The following is a 20,931-nucleotide window of genomic DNA, read 5'->3' on the forward strand; positions in this document are numbered from 1 at the left end:
CTCATGAGAGGGGCAAAGCACTTGTGTCCACCTGGCCAAAACCAGGCGGACCCATTCCTCGTGGCCAGTCGAAGCCGACCGGCGAGTACTAGGTTGAGGACTCCCCCAAAGGAAGTCACCCAATCAGGGGAGGAAGGAACCAGATGGCCACACATCCTCCCCTTAGACTTCAGGGTAGGCCAAAGACCCACACCCTCCATCCTGTGGAGTGAAAAAAACACACATATAAGGTGAGGTGCACAGACAAGTAAAGAAAAATAAATAAGTGCCAAAGTGCAGGACTATGGCCCATTCATAAAAATTACGCCTGGTCTTAGCCCATAGGCCTAGCCCAAGAAAAACAAGGGGTGTCGTGGCCAATGTGCCTTGCACACAGTGGGGTCCCAAACCCATATTGCTACTCAGGCACCCCTGGTTCGCCACTCCCTGGGGGGCGCTTGATCACCGCAGGCTTCGTGTCTTCCCAGCCCCTAACCAGACAAGATAGACTAATTCAAATCACGAGGAACTGGGCCCTGTCAGATCCCATCACTAGGGAAGTACTCCCGCCCGACCCCCACTCTCACATGAGTAGATGCTTAATTTGGTTTCCTTCCCATGGCCAGGACCCTTTAGGACCCCCATCACATCAGCCAGAGTACTTAGATTCCAGCCATAAGGCAAGTACAGCGGCTCCTTTCCCCTCCTGGACACTGATAAGAACAGATACTACACTTGATCTTAGCCAAAAGGCCGAGAAGCGACGTGACCAACTACTACTGGATATCCTGGATGAATGAGTTGCTTTACAGGCAACTTCATGAATGGTCTGCTATACTGAAGACTTTACACCACTTATAGCACCTCAATAGGGAGACCTGTGTGGAGGCACAAAGACCTTGGACATTCCAACTCCTCAGTACCTAAAAACATCTCGCAGACATTGGTTATTATTATCCCGTACACATCGCTCCATCAAATGATCCTGTAGATCCCCCATCGTTTTTCTGATAATCCGCTCCCTTCCTGCTGAGATACCCGGAGTGCTTTTAAATTCATTGCCAATTAACTCTACTTCATGGGAGGAAATCCCATTTTATTTCTCCTGCAAGTGATGCTTAGCTTAGAGATATCCAAAGGTGACCTTTCAACTAATACAACACTTAATAGATGGTTGACCTGATTGCATTTTCGAGAAGCACAGCTATGTGAAATATATGTTGACACACATACAGGAAATTGCTATGAGATATCTCAATGAACAATATGAAATGCAGGCAGCATATAGCATACCCACTCCGTACTGAGATAATACAATGCAAACATAAACATTTATGGTGCCGGAATAAAACGGAGTCATTTGTGCTGGAGGTCTTTTGTATAAAAAATAGAAATACAACATTTTTGCCTTCTTTGGACGCCTGTGGTGGAGCACCTTATCAAGGAACGGTGGAAACTATTCTTTAATGCATATGTATGGATTTTAGTCTATTTTCCTTCTACACTCCGGTGCTGAGAGGGGAAGAACAAACAACAGAGTATACTGTATATCAATACATTATTGTGTTGACAGAAATACAAAAATTCTCCATTACGCAAACATTTTTGAATGTTACATCGGCTACAAAGACTTGTTTGCAATCTTTCTTTGGGTATACATTTAATAAATGCTGTACCCAATGCTAGACACAACATCTGGTAACATCATCTTAAACACAGCATACGAGTGGAAAGGTGTACGGAGGAAATTAGGAAAGGAAATTAGGATTAGGAAAATTATGACATATTCACTAACTGCCTAAGGTGCAAGACAAGATTCCGAAATCCATTGTTTTCAATTAAAGTGGTCTATATGGCCAAGGGTTCATAGAGATGTGACCATCTCACATCCTGTATATGAGTTTGTTGAGGATCCCATTCCAAAAACAAGGCCAATATAGCCAGAGGTTTTGGACACCTGACCATCACACCTATTTGAGCTTGTTGGTCATCCCATTCCAAAACCATGGTCGTCAATATTGAGTTGCCCCCCCCCCCCTACCGTGACCATTAATATGCAGGCCCCCTTCCTTTCCCATGGCTGAGGTCTGGTTCTCATGCTGGATGAGAAGACCTGAGTCACAGTCAACGTTCCAATTCATCCCAATGTATTTAGTAGGGTTGAGGTCAGGGCTCTGTGCAGGACACTCCAGTTCCTCCACACCAAACTGGTCACACCATGTCTTAATGGAACTGGCTTTGTACACAGGGGACAGTCATGGTGGAACAGAAAAGCGTCTTCAGCAAACTGTGACCACAAGGCTGGAATGGCGCAATTGTCTACTATGTCTTCATAGACCGCTGACTATTACACTTATGTGATCTTGTTGGAGATAAAATTCGAAAACCATGGCCATGAATATGGAGTTGCTTACCTTTGTGGCTATACCACTCTCCATTCTTCTGGGAAGGCTTTCTACGTGATTTTGGAGGGTGTCACATTACTGTTGGAGATAGAAGCCTGTGATACACTTTATGCATGATATCCTAATAAATAAACCCTCTTCAGGTACTGCTGTTGATTGTGGAGACCTGGCTAACAATTGGCGTTATAGTTCATCCCCAGGGGGGGTTCAGTAGGGTTGAGGTCAGGGCTCTGTGCAGGACACTCGAGTTCCTCCACACCAAACTGGTCACACCATGTCTTTATGGAGCTGGCTTTGGACACAGGGGACAGTCGTGTTCAGTAGGGTTGAGGTCAGGGTTCTGTGCAGGACACTCGAGTTCCTCCACACCAAACTGGTCACACCATGTCTTTATGGAGCTGGCTTTGTACACAGGGGACCGTCATGGTGGAACAGAAAAGGGTCTTTACCAAACTTTGACCACAAAAGCTGGAACAACACAATTGTCTACAATGTCTTTGTATGATGCAGTATTAACAGAACCTTCACTGCCACCTCATTATTTGGGGTCCACATAACTCGGGTCATATATTAAACCCAGTCATTTGAACCACATATCAGCTTTAACATGTTAATGTCATTTCAAAAGTAATTCTTGATATTTTTAAATCTGCAACTTCTAATTAAGATAAAATCCGATGATCCTGCCAATGAAAGTCCTGGCGCAGGCACTTGCTGTTATCCTGTTGGGTGAAAATGTTCTATTTGTGCTCCAGCATGGTTGCTATATGATTTCGATACACTGTGCATTAGAAAACGAAATGTCATTCAGTGTGGATTTACAAGTACCTTAACAACCTGCTGTAGGGAGCAGTGTTCGCCTCCGGACCCAGTAGCAACGTCTAAAACTGCCTTTAGTCCTTTTGCAGCCCTGGAGCATTTTCTAATGAGGTGGTCAATCATCCGGGGGGTCCGTAGGGGGACCTTTTCTTTATTATTCTTGAAAATGTTTCATTATTCTTATATGGCTTCCTCAATTGATCGACAGACATGTCATCGCAATCCCCGTGCCGGAGGAAATTCCACCACCCACAAAGCTATGCTGCGGCAATCATCGGGTCTAAAAATTCCATCGAGAAAAGCTATTTCTTCCCGGATAGAAAGTGGGAAATAAGTGGATATATTTTTACCTCTAAATTCTTCTATTGTGTTCTAAGATTGATAGAAAGGAAAAGGTTTTAAAATAAGATGCTGAAGCCTCTGAAGTGACAAATCTGCGGCATATTTCTCCAAATTCCCGGTGATGGAAATGAAAGCCGTACAAATAAAATGTGCCAAATGGATTACATGGGGAGAGTGAAGGGAGGAAAGTGTTGATTGACGGCTGGAGACATTGTATACAGACAGTGTATACATTCTTTACATAGTTCAAGTAATAACAATATATCCCAGCAATCTCCTGCTCCATGGGCCATTAACCATTGCTTCCATAACCGCTGACACTTGTAGATCGACTGTTATTATTGGACTGCTCATAGGCAATGACTTTTGTGTGTAATGTGTCCCTGCATTCGATCACAAAGTAGATTTAAAGCCAATCACCAAAAGCTTATAGAAGATTCAACATGTTTTGTTTTAATTCTGCAGCTTTCATTAAATCATTCCCTGGTGATCTTGCCACGAACGTCGTTGTTCGTGAACTTCCTTTTATAGGGCGACAACACTTTGTCCCTTTCTGCTAGTTGTGCTCCTGTGTTGTCACCCTGCACGTGGCCAATCAAGGCTACAAGTATATCGTCCATGTCCTGGATAAATCCCTTGAACTCTACGTGAGCCCTCTGCTCCCAGCCCACACATCTCACAGCTCTACACCCGCCACCTCTACATGAACCCTCTGCTGCCTGCCCACATATCGCACAGCTCTACCCGCCATCTCTACATGAACCCTCTGCTGCCTGCCCACATATCGCACAGCTCTACCCGCCATCTCTACATGAACCCTCTGCTGCCTGCCCACATATCGCACAGCTCTACCCGCCATCTCTACATGAACCCTCTGCTGCCTGCCCACATATCGCACAGCTCTACCCGCCATCTCTACATGAACCCTCTGCTGCCTGCCCACATATCGCACAGCTCTACCCGCCATCTCTACATGAACCCTCTGCTGCCTGCCCACATATCGCACAGCTCTACCCGCCATCTCTACATGAACCCTCTGCTGCCTGCCCACATATCGCACAGCTCTACCCGCCATCTCTACATGAACCCTCTGCTGCCTGCCCACATATCGCACAGCTCTACCCGCCATCTCTACATGAACCCTCTGCTGCCTGCCCACATATCGCACAGCTCTACCCGCCATCTCTACATGAACCCTCTGCTGCCTGCCCACATATCGCACAGCTCTACCCGCCATCTCTACATGAACCCTCTGCTGCCTGCCCACATATCGCACAGCTCTACCCGCCATCTCTACATGAACCCTCTGCTGCCTGCCCACATATCGCACAGCTCTACCCGCCATCTCTACATGAACCCTCTGCTGCCTGCCCACATATCGCACAGCTCTACCCGCCATCTCTACATGAACCCTCTGCTGCCTGCCCACATATCGCACAGCTCTACCCGCCATCTCTACATGAACCCTCTGCTGCCTGCCCACATATCGCACAGCTCTACCCGCCATCTCTACATGAACCCTCTGCTGCCTGCCCACATATCGCACAGCTCTACCCGCCATCTCTACATGAACCCTCTGCTGCCTGCCCACATATCGCACAGCTCTACCCGCCATCTCTACATGAACCCTCTGCTGCCTGCCCACATATCGCACAGCTCTACCCGCCATCTCTACATGAACCCTCTGCTGCCTGCCCACATATCGCACAGCTCTACCCGCCATCTCTACATGAACCCTCTGCTGCCTGCCCACATATCGCACAGCTCTACCCGCCATCTCTACATGAACCCTCTGCTGCCTGCCCACATATCGCACAGCTCTACCCGCCATCTCTACATGAACCCTCTGCTGCCTGCCCACATATCGCACAGCTCTACCCGCCATCTCTACATGAACCCTCTGCTGCCTGCCCACATATCGCACAGCTCTACCCGCCATCTCTACATGAACCCTCTGCTGCCTGCCCACATATCGCACAGCTCTACCCGCCATCTCTACATGAACCCTCTGCTGCCTGCCCACATATCGCACAGCTCTACCCGCCATCTCTACATGAACCCTCTGCTGCCTGCCCACATATCGCACAGCTCTACCCGCCATCTCTACATGAACCCTCTGCTGCCTGCCCACATATCGCACAGCTCTACCCGCCATCTCTACATGAACCCTCTGCTGCCTGCCCACATATCGCACAGCTCTTCCTGCCACCTCTACATGAACCCTCTGCTTCCTGTCCACATATCGCACAGCTCTACCCGCAATCTCTACATGACCCCTCTGCTGCCTGCACACATATCGCACAGTTCTCCCCATCACCTCTACATGAACCCTTTGCTGCCTGTCCACATATCGCACAGCTCTTCCTGTCACCTCTACATGAACCCTCAGCTGCCTGCCCACACATCTCACAGCTCTACCCACCACCTCTACATGAACCATCTGCTGCCTACCCACATATTGGATAACTCTTCATGATACTTCTACATGGAACTTCTTCTGCCTGTCCACACATTTCACAGCTCTTCCCAACACTTCTGCATGAACCCTCTGCTGCAGGCTCACAAATCTCACAGCTCTACCCACAACCTTTACATGAACGCTCTGCTTCTTGCCCACACACTGCATAACTCTTCCTGATACTTCTACATGAACCCTCTGCTGCCTGCCCACACATTGCATAACTTTTCCTGATACTTCTACATGAACCCTCTGCTGCCTGTCCACACATTGCATGACTCTCTTCCTGATACCTCTACATGAACCCTCTGCTGCCTGCCCACACATTGGCTAACTCTTCCTGATACTTCTACATGAACCCTCTGCTGCCTGCCCACACATTGCATACCTCTTCCTGATACTTCTACATGAACCCTCTGCTGCCTGCCCACACATTGCACAGCTCTACCTGCCGTCTCTACACGAACCCTCTGCTGCCTGCCCACATGTTGCACAACTCTTCCCGTGACCTCTACATGAACCCTCTACTGCCTGCCCACACATTACACAGTTCTTACCATCACCTCTACATGAACCCTCTGCTGCCTGCCTACATATTAAATAACTCTTCCTGATACTTCTACATGGAACTTCTGCTGCCTGTCCACGCATCACACAGCTCTTCCCAACACTTCTGCATGAACCCTTTGCTGCCTGCCCACACATCGCACAGCTCTCCCCACCACCTTTACATGAACCTTCTGCTGCATGCCCACACTTCTCACAACCCTTCCCAAAACGTCTACATGCTACAAGCATTCTACTGCTGCCTGCCCACACATTGCATAACTCTTCCTGATACTTCTACATGTAACTTCTGCTGCCTGCCCACACATTGCATAACATTTCCTGATACTTCTACATGGAACTTCTGCTGCATGCCCACACATTGCACAGCCCCACCTTGCACCTTTACATGAACCCTCTGTTGCCTGCCCACACAATGCACACCTCTTCCCGTCACCTCTACACGAACCCTCTGCTGCCTGCCCACACATTGCTCCCCTGTTCCTGAAAGCTATCACATGAAACCTGTACTGCTTTCTCACACCTCTCCCTGACACCAAACTTTTAAATCCCCAACCATATCCCTTCAGGTAGGGGAACACTTTTGCTAGTTTAGTATGAATCCAATCAAGTAGGACGTCTCACTACATAGCTATAAATCTGAACAGATTTTATAATCAAGCTGCAGCGCATGTCACCAGTTTTAGGCTTATATCCCATTTCTTTGCTTGCCTGCCCCTCAGCTCCTCCGATCATTCATATGTATCCTATTAGACACTGTTTGTTCCCTGCCCAACAAATCCCACAGCAGGAACCTAGGCCTTATATTTTATTTCTAGGTCAGACGCCATGTAAATAGCCATTTGTTTCGCCAGCCCATCACCTTTCTTCAAGCTTGCCAGAAAATGGCCAAGAGACGGACGCTGGCATGGAAAACATAAATCTGCACCGCATGGAGTTATGACCAGATCATACGTCCGTCTTCCATGCTGCAACATTCAATCCTCCACAGCAATAGTGCACACAGCTAATCCATTTATACATAGAAATTAATGATCCCCATGCGAGTATCTCACTCGCTTCTGCCCCGGTTTAATCGAGTCAAGTAGTAAAAAAAGTAGATATAAAAATAACCGTGCGTATGTTATCGAAATTTCTTGTATTTTCATGAAAACGGCAAGTTCAGGGATGCTGTCATTGTACGTACATTTAAAGATATTACTTTAAAAGCTTCTCTGAGGTTTCAGTTTATATTTTTAAGTAAAATGCGACATCTTCCCCTCGTGTCTGCTGAAGGTATAAAACATATAATGTGTCCCTGATGAATACACTCAGCTTGAGATTGCCTTGCGCGCCTCTTTCATTATCATTAGCCGCCTGCAAACTCTTCCCGTGTACGAAAGGATCCAACTAGCTTTCCCTCGCTGTGTTACAGAAATATAAATGTGGGGAACAGACTGTCTTTTTCTTGCTGGTAGCCATCAGCCAACAGACCGCAATATCCAGAGAATTCCAGTATTTCAGACTTTATTGGAGCGGTGAGATTTCTTTTGGCTCTACATGTCTTTATAGGGCTTGGGCACTAAAGTGCAGTTGTCTCCCTTTACGGCCATAACAGCCTCCACTCTTCTTGGAAGACTTTCCACAAGATTTTGGAGGGTGTCTGTGGGAATTTGTGGCCATTTGTGAGGTCAGGTATTGATGTTGAATGAGAAGACCTGACTCTCATTCGCCATTCCAATTCATCCCAAAGGTGTTCAGTAGGGTTGAGGTCAAGGCTCTGTGCAGGACACTCAAGTTCATCCACACCAAGCTGGTCACACCATGTCTTTATGGAGCGTGCTTTGTACACAGGGCACAGTCATGGTGGAACAAAAAAAGGTTCTTCACCAAACTGTGACCGCAAGGAACGCATCCATTACAGAGGCTGCCGGTGTCTGGAGCTAAGTTTCTTGGATGTTTGAGTGGACTGGAGCTGTCCTTTCTGCACCCCTCTACATCCCCCCTTTACAGGGTTGTATATCTGATGCCTCTGCTCATCTCGTCTGTTTAGTCCATATAAGCTGCAGTGTTCTAGATTCTAGGATTATCTTCTATCTAGTGCAAGGTTAAGAATCAGCACCTTTTCTATTCCTTGCAATGACGTCCATAGTATTATACTGCTACTATAGGGATTGCATGCTATGGGCATTGTTGCTGTTGTGTGTTGTCACCGAAGCCTGCATTGGGCTGCATTAGTTATCTCCAACGGCAAATGCAAAAAAATCTTCTGGATGTAGAAAATAAACCAAATCTCTTGCATTCAGTTTCTGCAAAGAGCTTCTTAGCAAAGGACACACTCACTGGATATGTCTGGCCGACTTGCGGTAAGTCAGACCATGCTTGTGGATTAACCTTTTTGGCTGATCCCTGATTCTATCCTACTCCAGTTAGAGCAATCTTTGAGCTTTTAATTGATTTTATATGATACATGTTTTTAAATATTACAATTCTGAATCTGGAGGACTCCGAGGTGAGTGAAGGTGGTTAAAAAGCATTGTGGAGAAGGTCACGACCTGTGGAGATTGATCCTCATGCAAGGTTTGACCTAACTCAAGGTGCTGAGACATGTCCGATGAGTGCTCCCGACTTGATGGTTTGCTGAGAAGTGCTTTGCAGAAACTGACTGTCAAATGTGCGGGTGCAAGAGATGGTGTTTATTTAATTTGGAGAGCTCGACAGTAGGCCTGGCAGCTGAGGCCAGAGCATGCTATATAGGAGAGGCCGGAGAGCAGTGAGGATTCAACTTTGTTATATCGTAGAGTGAAAATATCAGAGAGTATTCTTAACAGCGTAAAGTAATTATTTGAAAGATTTGGGAGGCCAAGCAGAGCTTTCTTAAGACAGAAGGTATCAGCATGTCTCACTTTCATCAACAATCCTAAAAATAAGAGATGTATTGCTCATTTTTGGATAGTGAGCAGAGCCGTGCAAACATTCCATAGTAAAGATACAGCCAAATGTTATAGAACCATTGCACTATATGGCCAAAGTTTTGGTAACACCTGGCCATCACTTCTATTTGAGCTTGTTGGACATCCCACTCCAAAAACATGGCTGGTTCACCCCTTCTCATGGACATTATTATTGAGTTATTCTCCTTGTGGCCATAACATCTTCCATGCTACTGGGAAGACTTTCCACAAGATTTTGGAGTGTTTGTGGGAATTTGCATTCATTTGTGAGGTCAGGTGCTCATGTTAGGTGAGAAGACCTTGCTTTCAGTGTTCAGTAGGGTTGAGGTCAGGGCTCTGTGCAGGACACTCAAGCTCATCTATGCTAAACAGGTCACACCATGTCTTTATGGAACTGGCTTTGTACACAGGGGACAGCCATGGTGAAACAGAAAAGGGTCTTCACCAAACTGTGACCACAAGGCTGGAAGAGCACAATTGCCTACAATGTATTTGTATGTTGTACTATTGACAGGACCTTCACTGGAGACACCAGAACTCAAGCATTAGCAAAGGGAGTCCACATACTTTTTGTCATATACTGTTGGATAGATGTGGTGGTCAGGTGTCCACATACTTATAGGGCTTGTGCACTGAAGTGCAGTTGTATTCCTTTACGGCCATAACAGCCTCCACTCTTCTTGGAAGACTTGCCACAAGATTTTGGAGGGTGTCTGTGGGAATTTGTCCCCATTTGTAATGGTCAGGTACTGATGTTGGATAAGAAGACCTGGCTCTCAGTCGCCATTCCAATTCATCCCAAAGGTGTTCAGTAGGGTTGAGGTCGGGGCTCTGTGCAGGACACTCAAGTTCCTCCTCACCAAACTGGTCACACCATGTCTTTATGCAGCTGGCTTTGTACACAGGGGACAGTCATGGTGGAACAAAAAAAAGGGGCCTTCACCAAACTGTGACCACAAGTTTGGAAGATAATAATTGTCTACAATGTCTTTGTATGATGTAATATTAACAGAACCTTCACTGGAGACACCTGAACTCCATCATTTGGAGGGGTTCACACATAGTTTTGGCAATTTAATGTATGTTATCTGCATACGGCTCCTTTACATAGGACTGACAGCCACATTGAAACCATTTCAGAATAAAAAGAGTTCACAAGAAGTTTATAATTTGTATTTATAAATCATTTTAATTTGTGCCCAGCTGGGTGATTATGAACTGGCTGCAGTGGTTTCAGCGGGTTTCTGGAGGTCCATGGAGCGTTGCTTGGCAAGCACTGCGCTAGAGAAAGAAATACAATTATGCTGTTTAATTTAGCATGCTCATTACTATAAAAATACAGAACTTCATTATATATATCATTAGGATTATAGATGCTGCTGTCATTTTTTTCTCATGCTCTTTCCAGATGACTGAACCGATGGTGGAGATTTGCCACTAAATTGGCTTATTTATAGATGCCTTATATCTGCTAAAATCAAACTTTTTGAATAGTTAGAGGCAGCAAGATCTGCTGCTGGCCAGCTAATTCCTGTGTGTTAGCATGCCTGCCTCCCGCTGTGTGCGTATGTGTGAGCGTATGTCCACCACTGACATTTGTGCCAAACCAGCTATTTAAAGCCGAGTCCTGCCCAGGCACAGTGCTTAATGGTCTTTCAGCTGTATTCTGTGATCTGAGATTCTAAACTTGTGCCTGATCATCCTGACCAAATGAAAAAGATACCTTATCGCACTCCTTACCGGAAAAAAAAACAAAATTGGATGGGGGGGGTGGGGTGGGTGCTCACAGTGACCGCGGATGGTGCCACCACTCAGTATAAAATGTATAAAATGGATAGATGTCACCAGCACACCAACAATATTGTAGTCCAAAAAGGTTATTTATTGGAACATCATGTGACCAACACTAGCGCTTTCGGGGCTACGTAGGATCCCCTACATCGGGCTCAGCAATGGACTTCAAATCTGCTAATGATTAAGTGCTTTGCAGTTGTTTCTGCCCCTGTGCCTTTATCTGAAGACTGTGCATTCTTGGTGAACTTTCAACAGTACTCCTGCACATCTGATATCAGGATTCCCGAGTTCCAGTCAACAGTTCCTGCACTCAGGCACTTGTACCTTTCCATCAGATAATGTGAGCCGGCCTTAGTTTACAGGCGTGTTCAGACTGAAACTATGCAAGAGGTCACCCTCATCGTTTCTGGTTCCTCATATGCCTACATGACGGCAAGAGGTCACCCACATCATTTCCAGGTCCACATACTGGCTAGTGATGGCAAGAGGCCACCCTTGTCATTTCTGGTTCCTCATATGGGGTACATGACAGCAAGAGACCATCCTCATAATTTTTAGCTCCTCATATAGGCACATGACAGCAAGAGGCCACCCTTGTCATTTCTGGTTCCTCATATGGGGTACATGACAGCAAGAGACCATCCTCATCATTTTTAGCTCCTCATATGGGCACATGATAGCAAGAGGCAGCCCTTGTCATTTCCAGTTCCTTATACAGATATGTGGCAGCAAGAGGCCACCTTCATCATTTCCTGTCCCTCATATGGGCTTGTGATAACAAGAGACCACCCTCGTAATTTCTGGTTCCTCATATGGGGTACGTGACAGCAAAAGTCCACCCTCATTATTTCTGGTTCTTCTTATGAGTACATGACAGCGAGAGGCCACCCTCGTCATTTCTGGTTTCTCATACGAATTCATGACAGCATCTAGGGCTCCTCATACAGATATGTGACAACAAGAGGCCACCCTCGTCATTTCTGGTTTCTCATATGGGGTACGTGACAGTAAAAGGCCACCCTCATTATTTCTGGTTCTTCCTATGAGTACATGACAGCAAGAGGCCACATTCATCATCTAGGGCTCCTCATACAGATATGTGACAGCAAGAGGCCACCCTCATCACCTCTGGTTCCTCATACGAACACATGAAAGCATCTAGGGCTCCTCATACAGATACGTCACATTTGGGTTTTATTATTTAGATATTTTTAATAAAGAAAAAGAAACAGTGTGGCTTCTACATGAAAAGAAAATTGGGTATACATGCTTATATCACAACAGGGACACAAGTGTGCAGGCCCCCTTCGCTAGTCTGGTGTGTAACCCCCATATACCAGCATCTCCTCAGGGTCAAGAGTGTGTTTCTAGTCAGCACAGAACTGGAACATTGAGAATAACTTGAATGATTTTAAAGCCCAACTCCAGACATATAGGGAACTGGACTTTAATAGATCTACTGTGAATTGTTAAGATGAATTGCTCCATAGTGCTTATAGCTACAGAGGTCAGAGAGGCAGTGAAGACTTGTTTGAGAGCCCATGTACTGCTTGTTAAGAATAAGTACTGAAGATGTTCTTTTTATTTTACCGAAACGTACATATTAATGGTCCAACAGAGATGGCTGGAAGGTGAAAGGTTACAGGAAACAGTTAGGGTTTCCTTCTCTAGGTGTAATAATTGTGATTGAATAATGTTGTGTTCACTGAATGTCACCTCGGCTTATGTCTATTTTTCATCATAGGCTCAGTTTGAATTGCCGGGGTTCGTGAAAGACTTAGAGCTGCGTTTAAAGTATTGTAATCCACATCAGTCAATTACAACGTAGAAATAACCTCTAAGTGCTTCACAGCTGCCTTCCGATTCTACTGTGCTATAGCTTTCCATTGTAAAGAGATATATAGTGTGAGGTCCTGGTGGACAGGATTGTGGACGGTGTCTATGTCTCACCTAGGTTTCCCACCTACACATGGTTAGGGGCTCCGGGGGTTTATGACTGATATGGAGGAAATAAGCTTTGTCATTTCCTCAGACCTTATTAAAGGAGAACTATGGGGCCAGTGCTTTTCCCCATAGTTCTCCTAAGGGTAACGGAAGGACACAAACTAGCGTCCTCCCGTCACCCAAAGCTCAGTATACCGCAAGCTACAGCTGATATGAAAGAGGGGGGCTCTGATTTGAAGGGGGCCTTCTAATGTAAAAGAGGGGGGCTCTGATTTGAAAGAGGGGGGCTCTGATTTGAAGGGGGCTTCTGATGTGAAAGAGGGGGGCTTTTATGTAAAAAATGCTTCTGATGTGAAAGAGGGGGACTCTATTGTGAAGGGGGCTTCTGATGTGAAGGGTGCCTCTGAGGTGAAAGGGTGGGGCTCTGATGTGAAGAAGGCTAGCATATTAGACTTGGGGTGCCTCGGGAATTTGCATACTTTTAAAGGGTCTCATGACTGAGAAAAGACTGAGAATAGCTAGCATAGCATGTGAAAGCAGAATTTACTAAGAAGTCTGGAATGCATGATTCAGCATCCAAACACACACCGGCTAAGCCCTTCATCCCTAAAATATGGACTGTTTTTGGGTCCATCTAAGTGCTGTTAGATGTATAAATGATGTGTACCATATAGAAATACAACCGCTTCCAGTGTGCGTGGCTATCTTCAAAGGGATCTGTAAGAAAAAAAAGTTCCATATGAAAAATTCTCAGAGGGGTATTGGGCCGCACATGCGTGGATCTTTGTGCGCATGCTCAGAAGGTCAAGCACCAGCCAGCATATGACATTACACATGATGGTGATTATAATAGAGCACTTCTGCCTTGCAGCAACCGGGGGTCCCCAGGATCAAATCCCAATCAGGACACTATCTGCATAGAGTTTGCATGTTCTCCCCGTGCTTGTCCGGGTCTTCTCCCACACGCCATGCTAGTAGGTTGGTTGGCTCCTGTCTAGATTGGCCCTAGCATGTGTGATAGGGACCTTAGATGGAGCTTAAGGGCAGGAACTGTCACACGGCGCCTACTTCATTAATGTCACGCACACTTTACCGCCGGTGGCCATCTTGGTGTTTGAGAGGGACATTCATCCGGCGGGTTAAGGTCCCCTCCTCTCTCATGCAGCTGTCGGGCTCTTGGTTTGAAAATTCGATACATGCTTTATCATACGCGTTACACATTGTAGGTCGAGGTGCAAGACGCGACTGCGCATGAGAGCGAACATTGGCGTGCACGTGCAGACACAGCCAGCGGATGGGATACACAGGTGGAGCTGAGCCGCATTTCCCTGCGCTGCCAGAGAGAGAGAGAGAGAGGGAACGGCTCTGCCTCTCCCCCTCCTTCCCCTCCTCATCCCTCTCCATCCTGGACTTCAGTATCTGGCAGAGCTCGCAGACTGGAGGATGATTCTCCTTCTCTCCATCGCTTCCCTGCTCTCCGCAGCCACAGGTGAGTTCCCAATTTCCCGCACTTTCTTCACACAGATCCCTACTCTGATCCCATCTCATTGCGCTGCTGTGTATGAGATAGGGGGAGAGACGAGAGGTAGGCAGGTGAGCGCAGACAGAGCCAGGAAGGGGGAGAGAGAGAGAGAGAAGATAGATATTCAAACAACTAGATATGGATATATATTAATGTATAATAGATAGAAAGAAAGAAAGAAAGAAAGAAAGAAAGAAAGAAAGAAAGAAAGACAGACAGACAGACAGACAGACAGATAGATAGATAGATAGATAGATAGATAGATGAAGATAGATAGATAGATAGATAGATAGATAGATAGATAGATAGATAGATAGAAAGAAGATAGATATTCAGAAAACTAGATATGGATATATAATAATGTATAATAGATAAAAAGAAAGAAAGAAAGAAAGAAAGAAAGAAAGAAAGAAAGAAAGAAAGAAAGAAAGAAAGAAAGAAAAAAAGATAGATAGAAAGAAAGAAAGAAAGAAAGACAGGTAGGTAGATAGATAGATAGATAGATAGATAGATAGATAGAAAGAAAGAAAGAAAGAAAGAAAGAAAGAAAGAAAGAAAGAAAGAAAGAAAGAAAGAAAAAAGAAAGACAGATAGATAGACAGACAGACAGACAGACAGATAGATAGACAGATAGATAGATAGACAGACAGATAGACAGACAGACAGACAGACAGACAGATAGATAGATAGATAGATAGATAGATAGATAGATAGATAGATAGATAGATAGATAGATAGTTTGGATCTTGGCTTGTGGACTGAATGTGGTTGCTGGCTCTCGGGATCCGCCATCGTTCAGTGAATTGCATTGAGTTGGGTTCTCCCGGTTGGTGTGTTTTGTGGTTCTTCACCTGCGTTGTGACCTTGTTGATCGGCCAATGGCGGCCCTGCTTGGAGGATTTAGTGTTGTGACTCACAGACAAGATGGCGCCCACGTGTCAGACCCCCAACCAGAGGCAGCGTGAGAGCCAACTTACTGCGGTGGAGTTGCTGTGATTGCGGTCCCAGATTTGTGGCCTCCTCTCCGGCCTCGTCTTCTTGTCTGAGTCGTGTTCATTGTTCTTCTTCTCATTGTTCATAGTTCATAGAAGTTTCTGTGTCTCCGACTCAATGTTAAACGTTGTCACCGTCCTTGTTGTCAATAAAGTAAATGTAGAGCCGTCATCATCATCATCGGCATCCAGCGTCACTGAACCGATCTCTTGGTCGGGATCAGCAATTGGATCCCCGGAGAGGACGCATTGTGTTCTGAACTCTCTGATTGGTCTGTTCGGGATGTGAAGTGTTCAGAGCAGTTTAGTTTGATCTCGGGGGGCCAATTCATCGATGTTTTCACCCGAGATACAACTTAGTGAAGGTGATTGTGTGAATCTTGGGTGAAAACGTCGATGAATTGGCTCCGTTGGTGTTCTTTGTGTTTTGTTCCCTTTTGTTGTGTAATTGATCGTTATTCCCGTCATATCGCGCTGAGATCTCTCTCTGTAAAAAGAAACAATTCTAATGTAACAACAATAACGAGGAGGCCGGAACGAGTCCGGGGATCTTCTATAACCCTCAGGAGCCAATTATAGTCCAATGCACCCTTCATTTCTACCGACACCCCCTTCAGTCTTCTATCTGACCTCCGTCCTCCCCTTCAGTCTTCTATCTGACCTTCATCCTTCCCTTCAGTCTTATATCTGACCTCCATCCTTCCCTTCAGTCTTCTATCTGACCTCCGTCCTTCCCTTCAGTCTTCTATCTGACCTCCGTCCTTCCCTTCAGTCTTCTATCTGACCTCCGGCCTCCCCTTCAGTCTTCTATCTGACCTTCATCCTTCCCTTCAGTCTTCTATCTGACCTCCATCCTTCCCTTCAGTCTTCTATCTGACCTCCATCCTTCCCTTCAGTCTTCTATCTGACCTCAGTCTTTCCCTTCAGTTTTCTACCTGACCTCCGTCCTTCCCTTCAGTCTTCTCTCTGACCTCCGTCCTCCCCTTCAGTCTTCTATCTGACCTCCGTCCTCCCCTTCAGTCTTCTATCTGACCTCCGTCCTCCCCTTCAGTCTTCTATCTGACCTCCGTCCTCCCCTTCAGTCTTCTATCTGACCTCCGTCCTCCCCTTCAGTCTTCTATCTGACCTCCGTCCTCCCCTTCAGTCTTCTATCTGACCTCCGTCCTCCCCTTCAGTCTTCTATCTGACCTCCGTCCTCCCCTTCAGTCTTCTATCTGACCTCCGTCCTCCCCTTCAGTCTTCTATCTGACCTCCATCCTTACCTTCAGTCTTCTATCTGACCTCCGTCTTTCCCTTCAGTTTTCTACCTGACCTCCGTCCTTCCCGTCAGTCTTCTCTCTGACCTCCGTCCTTCCCTTCAGTCTTCTATATGACCTCCATCCTTCCCTTCAGTCTTATCTGACCTCCGTCTTTCCCTTCAGTCTTCTATCTGACCTCCATCTTTCCCTTCAGTCTTCTATCTGACCTCCATCCTTCGCTTTAGTCTTCTATCTGACCTCTGTCCTTCCCTTCAGTCTTCTATCTGACCTTCATCCTTCCCTTCAGTCTTATATCTGACCTCCGTCCTCCCCTTCAGTCTTCTATCTGACCTCCATCCTTCCCTTCAGTCTTATCTGATCTTCATCCTTCCCTTCAGTCTTATATCTGACCTTCATCCTTCCCTTAAGTATTTCATGAAAACAGAAAACACATTTTTGTATTTCTTTAACCCGGAGAGCAAAATAGAAGCCGATTCAACTTCAGCTTTAATCCCGATTCCCTTCTGGCTCCAATCCGTTCACCAAAACCTCCCAATTTTCACCCAAGTTTGGACGGAGTAAGGAAGCGGGGGGAAGAGGGGGTTGTACGAGGTGACAAAACGCAGCAGCCCATTAAAATGTTACAATGTATCTTTCGGCTTTCCATAAAACGTTGAAAATGTCCTTTTCAGATGTACGGTGTGTATATTTCTGAGAGCGAGCCGATAAAAGCTCCCCGCTAAATCACGTTATTAAGTTATTACGTTCTGCAGAACATCGCGCCTCCTCCGGGTCTTTGTATCCTCCTGCTCAAGGCCGATGTTTAACAATTTGATTCACCAGAAACCCTTCTATAGAGAATATCAAATATGTGAAAAATGTATTATTTTGCTTCTTATTATGAATAAATTATTATTATTATTCAGGATTTATATAGTGCCGACAGTTTGCGCAGCGCTTTATAATATAAGGAAGACATAAATGATGCCACTTAAAAACAAACGTGTGATTTTAGGGGAATGGACATGATATATAGGGGGAATTTATCACAACTGAAGCAGAAGAATCTGGAGCAGTTGTCTACGGCAACCAATCAGCTTCTCTCTTCAGTTTGTTCAGTTAAAAGGAGAACTATGGGGTCAGGGGTTTTCCCCATAGTTCTCCTTAGGGTAAAGGAGGACACAAACTAGCGTCCTCCCGTTACCCTAAGCTCTGTATACCGCGAGCTACAGCTACGAAAAGCACTCATCTCATAGTTCTCCTTTAAGGTTTGAAAATGAAAGGTGGATGCTGATTGGTTGCCATGGGCAACTGCTCTAGGTTCTGTCTGCCCCAGTTTTGATAAATTTCCCTCATAATGTTAAATTTTTATTAATCAGATTAAACAATAGAAAAAACAATTGGATGGAGTCCTCATGAAAGTCACTCTCTGCTCATATAGATATGCAATCAGGGCTGGATTTACTCTCTCTGCTGCCCCGGGGCCATGTTCCTCAATGCGCTCCCCTCCACGCCAACGCAATGGAGAAGGGCAACCAGATGGCAGGGGCGACAGGGTTGATTTAAACTTTTTTAATTTTTTTTTAATTTTTTTATTTTATTATTTTCTACTTTTTTATTTTTTTAATTTTTGTTTATTTTATTATTTGACTTTTACTTTTTTTAAATTTCAATTTATTTTATTTAGTATTTTTTACTTTTTATTAAATTTTTTTTAAATGTTTTATTTTATTATTTTTTATTTACGATCTCAGAAGCTGGTGTCTGGCTATGGATCTCGCTTGTAGGAGGTCATAACAGCAAAAGGGTGGTCCCAATAGCTGACCTCCAGTCCACCCAGAGCTGAGATTGAGACAGCTCTGCCAGACAGAACAGCCGGGTGGCTGACACAATATGCAGGTAAAAGAGGACTAAGGCCAAACCTTTTTTTGGCTCTAGCCCTCTTATGGGTCACAGGTGTATATTTACTGATGTCCTCCTGTGACCCAAAGTCCCGCTATAGGCTGCTGACAGCGGAGAGAGCTGCGCTGTAGCCAGGAAGGATCCCGACAGTATTGTCAGGATCCACCTCGCTGCCTGATTGACAGCTGGCTCTGCCTCTCTAGAGACAGAGCCAGCTGTGCCCGTCCCCCTCCTGTCTGTCTAGAAGCAGAGAGAGAGGAGGGGAGCAGTGATTGACAGCCAGAGGGAGAAGCCGTGAGCAGTTTGTGGTCATTCAGTTCTCGATCTGTAAACCAGTGTCACATGCCGGCACTAAGTATTGGGAAGAGTGCATGCTCCTTTAAGGAATACTGGGGTGTCCTCTCTCCACCACAAGCCTGCCGACCGCACAGGTCCTTCTTCTGGACACTCTGCTGTCTCCTTCCATGAGCACGATTCTTGTGAAAAAGTCTGCACTGAGCTCCCATGGTTGCTCCTCCCTCTCCCAGACAGAGTACTGCATGAGGCTGATCCTGAGTCAGGTGCTTACATAGGACTGTGTTAGTTTTTGTCTTTTGTATCCGCGTGGAGGGACTCGGTCATTGATCCCTCTTCATTAAATGGCGTATCCCAAATATATGGTCTCGGCTCTGTAAAGGACCTGTAACATCTCAAATGGAAATTCCACCCGATAAACGCAGACTTCTTCATGGAAGGTATCAGTGGATGGCAATGGGTGCAATGCTCTGGCTTCCGCAGACTCTTCCTCCCGTCCAAGTCCATACCTCAGCACTTGGGCGGCAGCACTTCCAAGCCTCCGACCCTCCAGATCCGTTCCAGCAGGTTGCAGAGGTTCATAAATCAGAAGGGCACCTTGCGAGGTCATAAATAAAACCCGGAGAGCATCCCCGGGCACCTGGAATCCACGGTGATATTTCACCGGCGATATCTCATTTCACGGATTACGTCTTCTGGATCATTTCTTTTTGTAGGAACGTGAGGGAAAGGATTTTAATATTTATAAATATGATGCTTTTCACTCTTTACTGCATCATCAATTCTTCCCAACAGTGAGAAAAAGATCTGCAGATCAATAAATAATTCATCAAATACAGAGACCATTAAGCACAATGTCTGTGGACCTCTGACCATCAACATCACACTATATGAGCTTCTTGGACATCCCATTCTAAAACCATGACCGTTAATATGGAGTTCCCCCCATGGCCATTAATATAGAGTCGCCCCTTGTCCCTTTGGCCATCATATCTATTTGAGCTTGTTGGACATCCCATTCCAAAACCATGACCATAATATGGAGTTGTCTCTTGGACCATGACACCTATATGAGCTTCTTGGACATCCCATTCTAAAACCATGACCGTTAATATGGAGTTCCCCCCATGGCCATTAATATAGAGTCACCCCTTGTCCCTTTGGCCATCATATGTATTTGAGCTTGTTAGACATCCCATTCCAAAACCATGACCATAATATGGAGTTGTCTCTTGGACCATGACACCTATATGAGTTTGTTGGGCATCCCATTTCAAAACCATGACCAATAATATGGAGTTGTCCCTTGGACCATGACACCTATGTGAGCTTGTTGGACATCCCATTCCAAAACCATGACCAATAATATGGAGTTGTCCCTTGGAACATGACACCTATATGAGCTTGTTGGACATCCCATTCCAAAACCATGACCATTAATATGGAGTTGTCCCTTGGACTGTAACACCTATATGAGTTTGTTGGACATCCCATTCCAAAACCTTACCATTAATATGGAGTTGTCCCTTGGACCATGACACCTATGTGAGCTTGTTGGACATCCCATTCCAAAACCATGACCAATAATATGGAGTTGTCCCTTGGAACATGACACCTATATGAGCTTGTTGGACATCCCATTCCAAAACCATGACCATTAATATGGAGTTGTCCCTTGGACTGTAACACCTATATGAGTTTGTTGGACATCCCATTCCAAAAACCATGACTATTAATATGGT

General features: G+C 45.6%; 1 protein-coding gene across 1 annotated transcript in view; it reads left to right on the forward strand.

Moving 5' to 3' along the window:
- Positions 1-14,684: 14,684 nt before the first annotated feature.
- LOC108785621 (relaxin receptor 1-like) overlaps positions 14,685-20,931 on the forward strand; it is an 82,164-nt gene continuing 75,917 nt past the window's right edge. Inside the window, exon 1 of the mRNA XM_018554736.1 lies at positions 14,685-14,730. Coding sequence (XP_018410238.1) covers positions 14,685-14,730 — 46 coding nt within the window. The remainder of the gene's footprint in view (positions 14,731-20,931) is intronic.

This window comes from Nanorana parkeri, unplaced genomic scaffold, assembly GCF_000935625.1.
Source record: "Nanorana parkeri isolate BGI_ZX_2015 unplaced genomic scaffold, ASM93562v1 scaffold171, whole genome shotgun sequence".
In the NCBI taxonomy this organism is placed as follows: Eukaryota; Metazoa; Chordata; class Amphibia; order Anura; family Dicroglossidae; genus Nanorana; species Nanorana parkeri.